Source organism: Oncorhynchus kisutch, linkage group LG19, assembly GCF_002021735.2.
Source record: "Oncorhynchus kisutch isolate 150728-3 linkage group LG19, Okis_V2, whole genome shotgun sequence".
Classification (NCBI taxonomy): domain Eukaryota; kingdom Metazoa; phylum Chordata; class Actinopteri; order Salmoniformes; family Salmonidae; genus Oncorhynchus; species Oncorhynchus kisutch.
This window is the reverse complement of record NC_034192.2, coordinates 12,790,833-12,803,053: the sequence shown is the minus strand read 5'-3', so window position 1 is coordinate 12,803,053 and position 12,221 is coordinate 12,790,833. Positions and strand designations below refer to the sequence as shown.

The 12,221-nt window shown below is 41.8% G+C and overlaps 1 protein-coding gene across 1 annotated transcript; it reads left to right on the top strand.

Annotated features, from left to right (window-relative positions):
• The first annotated feature begins 1,656 nt into the window (after positions 1-1,656).
• LOC109864348 (synaptophysin-like protein 1) lies at positions 1,657-11,307 on the top strand. The gene is made up of 5 exons (XM_020452078.2): positions 1,657-2,054; positions 3,966-4,084; positions 5,765-5,969; positions 9,416-9,607; positions 9,837-11,307. Exons 1-5 carry the CDS (start codon positions 1,983-1,985, stop codon positions 9,975-9,977), a joined length of 729 nt encoding a protein of 242 aa, XP_020307667.1. The 5' UTR covers positions 1,657-1,982; the 3' UTR covers positions 9,978-11,307.
• Positions 11,308-12,221: the final 914 nt, after the last annotated feature.

Genomic DNA, 12,221 nt, shown 5'->3' with positions numbered 1-12,221 from the left:
TTCAAACTCAGTGTCTCTTTGCTTGACAGCATGGGAAAATCAAAAGAAATCAGCCAAGACCTCAGAAAAATAATTGTAGACCTCCACAAGTCTGGTTCATCATTGGGAGCAATTTCCAAACGCCTGAAGGTACCACGTTCATCTGTGCAAACATTAGTATGCAGGTATTAACACCATGGGACCACGCAGCCATCATACCGCTCAGGAAGGAGATGTGTTCTGTCTCCTAGAGATTAACGTACTTTGACGAAAAGTGCAAATCAATCCCAGAATAACAGCAAAGTGAAGATGCTGGAGGAAACAGGTACAAAGTATCTATATCCACAGTAAAATGAGTCCTATATCGACATAACCTGAAAGGCTGTTCAGCAAGGAAGAAGCCACTGCTCCAAAACCGCCATAAAAAAAGCCAGACTACGGTTTGCAGCTGCACATGGGGTCAAAGATTGTACTTTTTGGACAAATGTCCTCTGGTCTGATGAAACAAAAATAGAACTGTTAGGCCATAATGACCATCGTTATGTTTGGAGGAAAAGGGGGATGCTTGCAAGCTGAAGAACACCATCCCAACTGTGAAGCATGGGGGTGGCAGCATCATGTTGTGGGGGTGCTTTTCTGCAGGAGGGACTGGTGCACTTCACAAAATAGATGGTATCATGAAGATGGAAAATTATATGGATATATTGAAGCACCATCTCAAGGCATCAGTTAGGAAGTTAAAACTTGCGTCTTCCAAATGGACAATGACCCCAAGCATATTCCAAAGTTGTGGCAAAATGGCATAAGGACAACAAAGTCAAGGCATTGGAGTGGCCATCACAAAGCCCTGACCTTAATCCTATAGAAAATGTGTGGGCAGAACTGAAAAAGCATGTGCGAGCAATGAGGCCTACAAACCTGACTCATTACACCAGCTCTGTCAGGAGGAATGGGCCAAGATTCTCCCAACTTATTGTGGGAAGCTTGTGGAAGGCTACCCAAAACGTTTGACCCAAGTTAAACAATTTAAAGGCAATGCTACCAAATACTAATTGAGTGTATGTAAACTTCTGACCTACTGGGAATGTGATGAAAGAAATAACATCTGAACTAAATCATTCTCTCTACTATTATTCTGACATTTCACATTCTTAAAATAAAGTGGTGATCCTAACTGAACTAAAACAGGGATTAAATGTCAGTAATTGTGGAAAAACTGAGATTAAATGTATTTGGCTAAGGTGTATGTAAATTCCGACTTCAACTGTACATTGTACACTTTCATTCATAGGCTAGGTTGCAGCAACCTCATGATGGGTATAGGGAAAATGTGAGTAAAATGTGAGTATCATGTAATAGCCTAAACCTATCGATTTTACATTGAACTGGGTGAATGGAATGTGAATGTCATCCAATATGTTGTAATATATATATATATTTTACATTTTTTTAAATGTATTTGACCTTTATTTAACAAGGCAAGTCAGTTAAGAACAAATTCGTATTTACAATGACGGCCTTGATTTGCTTTCAGGCCATATGACTAGAGTAGCAGAAACTTACAACAAGAGAGCGAAGATTTTTCCAAACATTTTTTTTTACAGTAATTTGCAGGCTTACACAATGGGTTTTTTTGTGTTAAGAAATTCGAGACGCGCAGTTGAGAGAACCGTTACTTTCCATCATTGGTCTATCAATTGTTTAGCCAATTTAGGATTTTTTTTAAATCGACCTAATCCTAGTTGATTCAAGTTGCAACTATCTACCGAGAGAGTAAAAATTAATCTAAAAGGCAAACTGACCCTTTTTCATAATTTGTTTCTACTCTAGCCTCCGGCATTTGCGTAGGAGGGACAGGGATCACCAAAACAGAGCGCACAAAGCCATTGCGCGCAGTACCACGTCATTCTGTCAAACTTATTGAAACTTGTTTCGTTACTTTCTAGCAACATATACTTAATTTTCATTCAGATAATATTTAGATAGTTGGGGAGTCGGGGGAGATGATAACAGGATTTCGACTGAACTTGGCGCCTCTCAAGGAACCGCTGGGATTCATCAAATTTATAGAATGGGTAAGTAGGCTACACTGTCCAGAATCTTACTGGAGAAAATATGCAGCTCAACAGTTCTAAAAGCCGAGGGATTTTTCACTTTAGTTCGGGGCTGTGGCCTGATAAAATCAAATAGAAAAGACATGTACTGTATATCATGCTTTTTGTTGCATTTCAATCGTATTGCATGTTGGAGCAAACCACACAAGCTTTCATCAGTTTTTCATAAACTAATGGGTCACAGTTTTGTTTTGTCAGTCTCTCTTCTCCTGATTCTGCAATGACAAAATAATGATAGCCTACAGTATGACATTCATTAAACTCTCCATTTCAGCAAAGTCTGTTAGAGTAGCGGGCTAGGGGCTGGATCAGTTTGTACTGGCATGGTTTTGAAATGTCCCTGTTCAAAAACCTTTTCCTGCCTTTCAAATGAAAGGCAAGAGGTGTTATACATTAATTCATGTCTCATTAATAATTCACTTAAATGTTACCCAGCATAAACAATCATTATCTTGAAGGGAACATGCAGATCTGGGGCCAGGAAGCTCTGTGCCCCTGACATAATCTGACACCTAGAAGAAAATGAAATTAAAATTGCCTCAATCAAGCTGACAGGTTTTTGCAGAACTTAAAAATCCTTGAGACCATATTGACGCACCCTACTGACTCAATTTAAGGAACATAATAGAAAAATCCTCATCAAAATCTGTCCATTTAACCTCGAGATATCTGGGATGCGTCTCAATCTACTCCATCCGCATCTCCGAATATCGGTCTTCTCACATGTAATGTCTGAACCTCCAAACCCGGTGCCAGTTTAAAAAATGAATGGAAGTATGGATGTCATTTTGGGGTTAAATATGTGTCCAAAAAACACATATTTCCTGTGCTTTCTTAGGCAGTATCTTCTAGATAAAGAACAGATACTTCAAAACCTTATTCTGTTTGATTCATTTTTTGTCATGAATGTGTTATCAATGCGTTTCTATGGGATGTAGTGGGCTTAGACTTTTAGAGAGTTAATCAGCACTGAAGTGGTGTGATATCATTTTTAGTCCAGGGTTACATTCCTTCCACTTTGGAAACCATGTTGTCCTGAGAAGCCATGCTTTTGGAGAGAATTCATGAATCAAGTTTAACCGACTTGCCTGCATAACTCGGTCAAAGGAACCCTGTGTAGCCATGCAGGAGGAAATGAGGTTAACAATTCAGCTGTTCTCTCTCTCTCTCTCTCTCTCTCTCTCTCTCTCTCTCTCTCTCTCTCTCTCTCTCTCTCTCGCTCTCTCTCACTGTGCAAATCCTTCAAGATACAGGCTGCAGGCAAGACAGGCAGCAACCAGACAGGCAGCACCACCCCAGTCACCCAAGTCATCTGACCATAGCAAGCTGTTGTCTCTGTCTGTGCATTTGCAGTGCTCACTAGATGTTAATTGCTGTGAAATGGCACAAGTTGCTGCAATGAGGTCGTCAGCCAACAGGAAGTTGCCACACTGTGAAATGAAAACATCTGGAGAAGGGTGAGAAAGAAGGGCCTCTCCAGAAGCAAAATGGAGACACAGTCACAAAGTAGCATTACGTTTCCCCCTAGACACTGATCTAATAGCCTACATCGAGAGGGAGCGAGAGCATCAACAGAGAACCACATGTATTGCAGCAGAGAGAATGAGAAGAGGATCAAAACAGATCTTTATGTACACCGTTAGATCCTTCTTTCTCTTGGCAAGCTTGCTGTTGGGTGTGATGCTGCATGCAGTCTCTTCAATTCTTTCATTCCGTTTATCCAAACACCCCCCCTGAGCTGGTCTACTACAGTATCTCACAGTATGTTCAGTGTAAGCAATGTTTCTCCCTTCTCCCTGCTCAGCTAAAACAGTTTACGTGATATCTCTCTCTCTCTCTCTCAATCTCTCTCTCTTTCTCTGTTTTAAACAGCTGACAGCCATCTTTGCATTTGGGAGTTGTGGGGGGTATTCTGGAAGGACTATCGTGTCACTCTTCTGCAGCGAAGGAAGGAACGAGACACTGAATGCTACTTTTAGCTATCCCTTCAGGTGGGTGTCAGTCAGTTCTCTCTCTCTCTGTGTTACTGTGTTTGATAACCCATACAACTATTAGACCCAACTACAAAAAAGACCCCTTTTGAAATATGCCTTTTGAAATGCCTTGATGTGTTATCAGATATCCTGCTGGAACTAGGAAGGAAGTTGTTGTATAGATATCATCTGTAGAAGGATGTTCGTGGTGGAGGAAACAACTTGACCCCATGACCTCAACTGATTATTTCCTCCATTAATCTGGATGAGTGTTTTCGTGTGCAGTGTAATGACTGGGGTTTATTCCAGGTGTAGTATGACACAAACAGGAAGTGACCTGTACAGTGAAGATGTATCAGGTTAAAATAGATGACACAATGAATAGTTTTTAATTGTCAATCAGGATGATTAGCAGCTGAAATGTTGACAATAAAAGTCATTCTTTCCTCTTGCTATTGTCATTCTATATCCCCTGGGTATAAGTACACTGAACAAAAATATAAATGCAACATGGGGGAGTATTGGTCCCATGTTTCATGACCTGAAATAAAAGATCCCAGAAATGTTCCATATGCACAAAAAGCTTATTTCTCTAAAATGTTGTGCACAACTTTGTTTACATCCTTGTTAGTGAGCATTTATCCTTTTCCAAGATAATCCATCCTCCTGACAGTTGTTGCATATCAAGAAGCTGATTAAATATAATGATAATTACACAGGTGCACCTTCTGCCAAGAACAATAAAAGGCCACTTTAAAATGTGCAGTTTTCTCACACAACAAAGTGGCACAGATGTATCAAGTTAAGGGAGTGTGCAATTGGCATGCTGACTGCAGGAATGTCCACCAGAGCTGTTGCCAGAAAATGTAATGTTAATTTCTCTACCATAAGCCGTCTCCAACGTAATTTTATAGAATTTGTCTGTACTTCCAACCGGCCTCACAACCACAGATGGCGTTGTATGAGCGAGTGGTTTGCTGATGTCAACATTGTGAACAGAGTGTCCCATGGGGGCAGTGGGGTTATGGTATGGGCAGGCATAAGCTACGGACAACGAACACAATTGCATTTTATCGATGGCAATTTGAATGCACATAGATACCGTGGCGAGATCCTAAGGTCCATTGTCGTGCCATTCATCCGCCGCCATCACCCCATGTCACAAGCATCTGTACACAAGCTGAAAATGTCCCAGTTCTTCCATGGCCTGCATACTCACCAGACATGTCACCCATTGAGCATGTTTGGGATGCTCTGGATCGACGTGTACGACAGCGCGTTCCAGTTTCTGCCAATATCCAACAACTCCGCTGGATATTGGGACAACATTCCATAATCAACAGCCTGAAAAGGAGATGTGTTGCGCTGCATGAGACAAATGGTAGACACACCAGATACGAACTGGTTTTCTGATCCACGCCCCTAACTTGTTTTTAAAGGTATCTGGGACCAATAGATGTATATCTGTATTCTCAGTCATGTGAAGTCCATAGATTAGGGCCTAATGAATTTATTTAAACTTACTGATTTCCTTATGAACTGTAACTCAGTAAAATCTTAGAAATTGCTGCATGTTGCGTTTATATTTTTGTTCAGTATATTTAGTGTGACATTGATCTCTTACAGAAATACTCTGGATAACTCTGCTATATCACGTAGAGATGTACACTGAAGTGTTAAGCTGCGTTGTGTCCCCAGGTTAAATCTGGTTGCTCTAGTGGAGAGCAACACCACTCTGTGTAACCACTCCGTGCCCGTCACCCACCTGGTGGGAGACTCCGCCTCCTCGGCCCAGTTCTTTGTGGGCGTGGCCATCATCTGCTTCCTGTACTCTATAGTGGCGTTGCTCGTCTACCTGGGCTACATGCACGTGTACAAGGACTCTGACTTCGGCCCTATGTTTGTGAGTATTGGGAAAGTAAAGGGACAAAACCTAGATTGAGATTCTCATACATGACTTGAAATGAATATGATTGATATGATTTGATTTTGATTGATGTTATTTATGTAAGTGTCATACACCTACTGTTGCCCAGCCCACATGGGCTTACAAGACACTACTATACAGAGTACCATTTTCCTTGTACTCAAATCATACGCATACAATAATCATTGCAAGTACAGCTACCATCCAGCCACACTACACAAACAGTACATTTCTCCTTCGCCTCTAGGCATTGTGAACAAACTTTTCAATCTCAAACACATCCTGTTTGAAACTAAATTTAAGTCTCTGCTTGTCTCGTAACCAGAATACTTCACGGTTATCACCAAAAATGTTACAAAAAAGAATGTCTCAGAACATCTGAGATGAATATACAGAGGGCAATAAAACACAACCTGGATTTTGTTTTAGATTTCCCCAAGATCACACATTAGGCAAGTGCTCTTTTCTTCAGGCGATCTGTTAGATCTACCCATCTCTATAGCCAGAGGGAGGGGGCTGGAACTGACCTTTGGCTTTTTGTTAGATTCAGATAGACATACGGTTCAAAGGTGTAGTTCTCTTTGATGAGAGTTGACATTCTAAGCAGGGGTTTTGAACTAAAATTATTTTTCCAATCGTTTCATTTAAAAAAAAAAATCCGTTCCACTGTTCCAACCAGCAAAAATAAAGTACTAAACCGGTTCGAACACCCAAAACATTTAGGGTTTGTATAGTTTTTTCACATTTCTTTTTAAACATCTGAAATCATTTTTAAATCTATATTTAGCTTGACATTAAATGAGTTCACCAATGGATCGAGCAGCTTGTTATGGTGCAGGCATCTACAATATGTACATGCAGTGGACAGACAAGTAGGGTGTAATATGCGACTGAAATTTAACCCGTGAGAAGAGCGCTGGCCATAAAGCGCTGGGCATCTTGTTGTTACGACATGTATAATCTGAATTAGGACCACAGAATTATACCTAGGAGGAGTGACATCTATGAAGGAACTTTGAATGTCTTTGAACTTCAGAGAGTTGGCTTAACTAACGTTGGACTAACGTTGGGCCAGAGCTAGCACTTGATCATGACTCTCAGTTCCAATACATACCCATAATGCTGCCTTGAGTTTTTGAGAGCTAGACAAGTTTGTGTAGCAGAGCGGCACAAGAACAGATCTTACCTTTTTTTGTTAACAAATCCAATGTGAAACGTGATAACTATAGTATCCTTAACTAGCATTGAAAATTAAAAATCTCTCTCCCTAATTTCTGAAACATTCGTGTAACCTCAGTAGTTACAATAGACTATGTTTTGAAGCGAAGGAAGGGGCAGTTAGCCAACACACACACACACACACACACGCAAAGATTTTCAGCTGGCAGGCAGACACTACATTTATGAGTGGCAGAGTGAGGGCTTTGCATAGGCACTTTGTTTCGATTTTTGTGGAACTGAAAAAAAATGCCCAGAACATTATTAACTGGTTCCCATGCTTTTAAAATAACAGTTCTGTTCTGGAACCGTATTAGATGACCATCGTTCTCGGTTCTGGTTCTGTTCCTTGAAAAATTTCATTATTTTACCGTTTTGGGTTCTGTTCCTTGAACCGGTTCCAACCCCTGGTTCTAAGTTTAGGTTTAAACCAAATATCAGCTGTCCATTTTTCCAAGTGTATCAGAAAACGTTTGTCCTTGATTTGGTTGATTCGACATGGTAATTTGTTCCTGAATATATACTGCTAATCAGTTTTGAATAACAGAAGTCTCCCATTGACATCAATAAAATGTGACTGTATGTCCTGACTTCTGTTTTTTTAATGTCTGATGTATGTAAACTCAGCAAAAAAAGAAATATCCCTTTTTCAGGACCCTGTCTTTCAAACATAATTTGTAAAAATCAAAATAACTTATCTTCATTGTAAAGTGTTTAACCACTGTTTCCCATGCTTGTTAAATGAACCATAATCAATTAATGAACATGCACCTGTGGAACAGTCATTAAGACACTAACAGCTTACAGACAGTAGGCAATTAAGGTCACTGTTATGAAAAGTTAGGACACTAAAGAGTCCTTTCTACTGACTCTGACAAACACCAAAAGAAAGATGCCCAAGGTCCCTGCTCATCTGCGTGAATGTGTCTTAGGCATGCTCGCTTAATGGGCATAAACCCTCTGTCACTGGACCAGATAGGACTGGCAAAAAGTGCTCTTCACTGACGAGTCGCGGTTTTGTCTCACCAGGGGTGGTGGTCGGATTCGGATTTATCGTCGAAGGGATGAGCGTTACACCAATTTGAAGGTGGAGGGTCCGTCAAGGTCTGGGGCGGTGTGCCACAGCATATTCGGACTGAGCTTGTTGTCATTGCAGGCAATCTCAACGCTGTGCGTTACAGGGAAGACATCCTCCTCCCTCATGTAGTACTCTTCCTGCAGGCTCATCCTGACATAACCCTCCAGCATGACAATGCCACCAGCCATACTGCTCATTCTGTGAGTGATTTCCTACAAGACAGGAATGTCAGTGTTCTGCCATGGGCAGCGAAGAGCCCGGATCTCAATCCCTTTGAGCACGCCTGGGACCTGTTGGATAGGAGGGTGAGGGCTTCCCAGAAATGTCCGGGAAGTTGCAGGTGCCTTGGTGGAAGAGTGGGGTAACATCTCACAGCAAGAACTGGCAAATCTGGTGCAGTCCATAAGGAGGAGATGCGCTGCAGTACATAATGCAGCTGGTGGCCACACCAGATACTGACTGTTACTTTTGATTTTGACCCCCCCCTTTGTTTAGGAACACATTATTACATTTCTGTTAGTCACATGTGTCAGGATAGCTAGGATTGGTGGGTGTGGGGTCAAGCACAGAGAGCAACGTTCCAAAGGAGAATGTTTATTCCAAATATGGGTCAAGCCAAAAACAGCAGGCACACATGACCACAAAAACAGGAACGAAAACAAACCGTAAGCCATAAAACATGAACCTCCACTGACAGCAAAATAAACAAGCCGCCCCAAAAGCAGACCTGAAGGCTTAAATCGCCCTGAATAAACGGTTAACAAGAAACAGGCGAAAACAATCCAGACAAAACCAACAGAAAAGGGAAAAAGAATCTGTGGCAGCTAGTAGACCGGTGACGACGACCGCCGAGCGGTGTTTTAAGCCAATTTCTTGAGTTATTCATGCACATCTTCCAGTAGGATGTGAACAATTAATTTGGCGTGGTCCCACAACTGTTTATTCTGTCTTGATAACTCCTTTTGGTCATTGTCACGCCAAGCGAGGCATCATAAACAGATCAGGGATCAGGCTACAATTGAATGTACTCCCTTGTCCATTTTAAACCAGGCTGAAGCAAAGTGGTTTAAATGGGGACAAAGTGAGGGAGGATGACTTGGGTTTCCTCTTCCCTCTCTCCCCCCAGGATTTTGGTCTGACGGCAGCGATTGCCTTCCTGTGGCTAGTGTGTTCCTCAGCATGGGCCAAGGGGCTGCAGAACGTGAAGGATGCCACCGGGACGGCGGACATCACCTCCACACTGGCACTCTGCAAGGAGAGAGACGTGTCCTGCGAGGTCACTGACTTCGCCAACATGCGCACCCTCAATGTCTCTGTGGTGAGTAACTCGACCGTTTCAAAAAAAAAATCTTCTTATAGACGATGCTTGTTCATCAGAATGTATCAAGTTCACATTCACTTGAATTGCATGATACTCACATAGATTTAAAAAGAGGTGAAATGTAACAGTTTTTCTGCACATCCAACAGAAATACTGTGTTTGCCATGCTCACTTCTGTTTGACCACATGGTCTCACTCTGACTAAAGCAATCCCTATCTCCTCTAGGTGTTTGGGTACCTGAATCTGATCGTGTGGGCTGGGAACGCCTGGATTGTGTACAAGGAGACCCGCTGCCACTCTCAGAAGTACACTGCCCGGCAGAGGGCTGGGGCCGGGCGTGGTCAACAAGTCCCTGCTGCTATCTAATACTCTACTCCACATCCAATGGCCAAAATAGCCCCTACACACCCTAAGTACTCCTGTAGCTCTGAGAGGATTGGATAGATACACTATAAGTTTTATGGTAATAGGCAGCTTCTTGCCTGCTGATTGTCTGGGTGGAAACGGCCATATTTTTACTGTGCCTTAGTTATCATTATCTATGCTTTGTCGAATATATCTGTGCCTTCAATACCGGTCCCAATTTTGGGCCATGTCTTTCTGTGCCTTAGCATGCTAATGCTTTCTCTCCTCGTGCCTTCTTTAACTTCTAAACCGGTGCTTTCTCATACCAGTAAATCTCACGAACCAATGGTATTTTCTCCTAAGCTGTGGTACAGACTCATTGACAGCATTTGTGGACTTTGACCGGCAACTACAGTGTCTTTGTTCTGGGCATTTCTACCAAACCCTAACCTGGGATAATTCAGATTCTTAAACAATGTGTCCTTTCGCCTCATGGCCTAGAAGGAATCCTGATCTGTCCTCACTTGCCTCTTTTTGCCAAGTGTGGCAGTCTTGCTTTCGTCCCTCTCCTCGCCCCAACCTGGGCTCGAACCAGGGACCCTCTGAACACATCAACAACTGCCTCCCACGAAGCATCATTATCTATCGCTCCACAGCTACTTCAAGGTCCCAGAGCGAGTGACGTCACCAGTTGAAACTCTACTAGCGCGCACCGCTAACTAGCTAGCCATTTCACACCGTTTACACAAGAATGCATCTGTCTCTGACTGTTACCACTGGCCATACGCTTTCTTAAATTATATATATATATATATATACATTTGAATGTTTGTTTCACTTGAAAATAAGTAGAACTTTCCAGTCTTGATCTTGTATCTTTCAATATCATCTTCTGTTGCGAAGACTGATTTTTTTTTAAATGATGTTCTTTAGTCTGCCATGGATTTGTACTTAGTATTATCTCAGCCACTAAGAAAGTGTGCATGTGCTGGCTTTATGTTTGGAAATCTCCTGTTCTTTTTTCTTTTTAGATTGCTTCATGAATTATTATTCCCTGCCATTACCTTTGCATTTCTGATCTATTTTCTGTTATTACCTTTGATCTAATAAAAGTGTAACTTGAAGTGCTTGTGTATGGAAGACCAATGTTGAGTGTGTGCATGTGTGTTTGTAATGTCTGGTATCCTGGTTATGACTCTGTATTCTTCTTGTAGTCATCAGACCAACTTTAGCTTCATGGAGGATCTGTATGTATCTGCCCCGTTGTGGAGAGAGACGGAGCTGTCCTTTCCACAACATGCGAATTATGAATGTCTACTTTCTTTTGGAATAAAAAAGATTGCATTTCCTACATTCTCTCTTTTTGTATAAAAGTAGAATGGGTCTCTCTCTCTCTGGTAATATTGACTTATTTTACAAGCCATCCTGGGGAGGTTGCGGGAGATTTCTGACCCCAAAGACATAATGCAGCTTTTGTTTCATGGTCTGTCTAGTGACCTCACTGTTTACCATTTGTCTGAAGAACAAACAGGATATTATCTGGTAACGCTGCTCCGGTGTGTCTGAGCTGATCACTGGCATCCTTAATGCATCATTCCTCCCTTCCTTTAAGTGCTCATCTGACATGACTGGATAATTTAAATCTATGTGATCATTGCTTAGACCTACCAGACTGTCTTTGAGGGTGACAATTACCTCACGGAAGGATGAAATGATGCAATATTATAGTAGCCTATTGGAACATGGCTCAAGTATTCCTCCCAGTGATGTCCTGCAGCTAGAGAACCACTGTTACATGCTCAGTCATGTGGTCTGTGGTAGTCCAAACCGACACGTGCTGAAGTCATGCGGCCCTATTGGCTTTGGTTCCTGTTCAACCCCAGCCTACTATCACTGACCTATAACTAATGTTATAACACAGTCTGCAGCTTATAACACAAGTTTGACCACTCATCCACACATTTTCCCATACATTTCTCCAACAATCACTTGTTTGTATGGGTACTGACTGTATGGATATTTTCACAAACATCGACATCACCATACCAATGAGCCAATGTTGTAGGCCACTGTCTGTCCATCATTGAGTAGAGACGTAATTTTCAATTCCAACCACAAGAGGTCAATGCTGAGTCATATTTTGTTGTTGCGCTGAAGAGCTCTTGGAACAATGTATAGGATTCCTATGGCAAATTTGTGATCAGCAAAAGTGATATTTCATATAATAATGTGTATGGGCAGCAAAAGGTATTTTGTTTGTGTTGT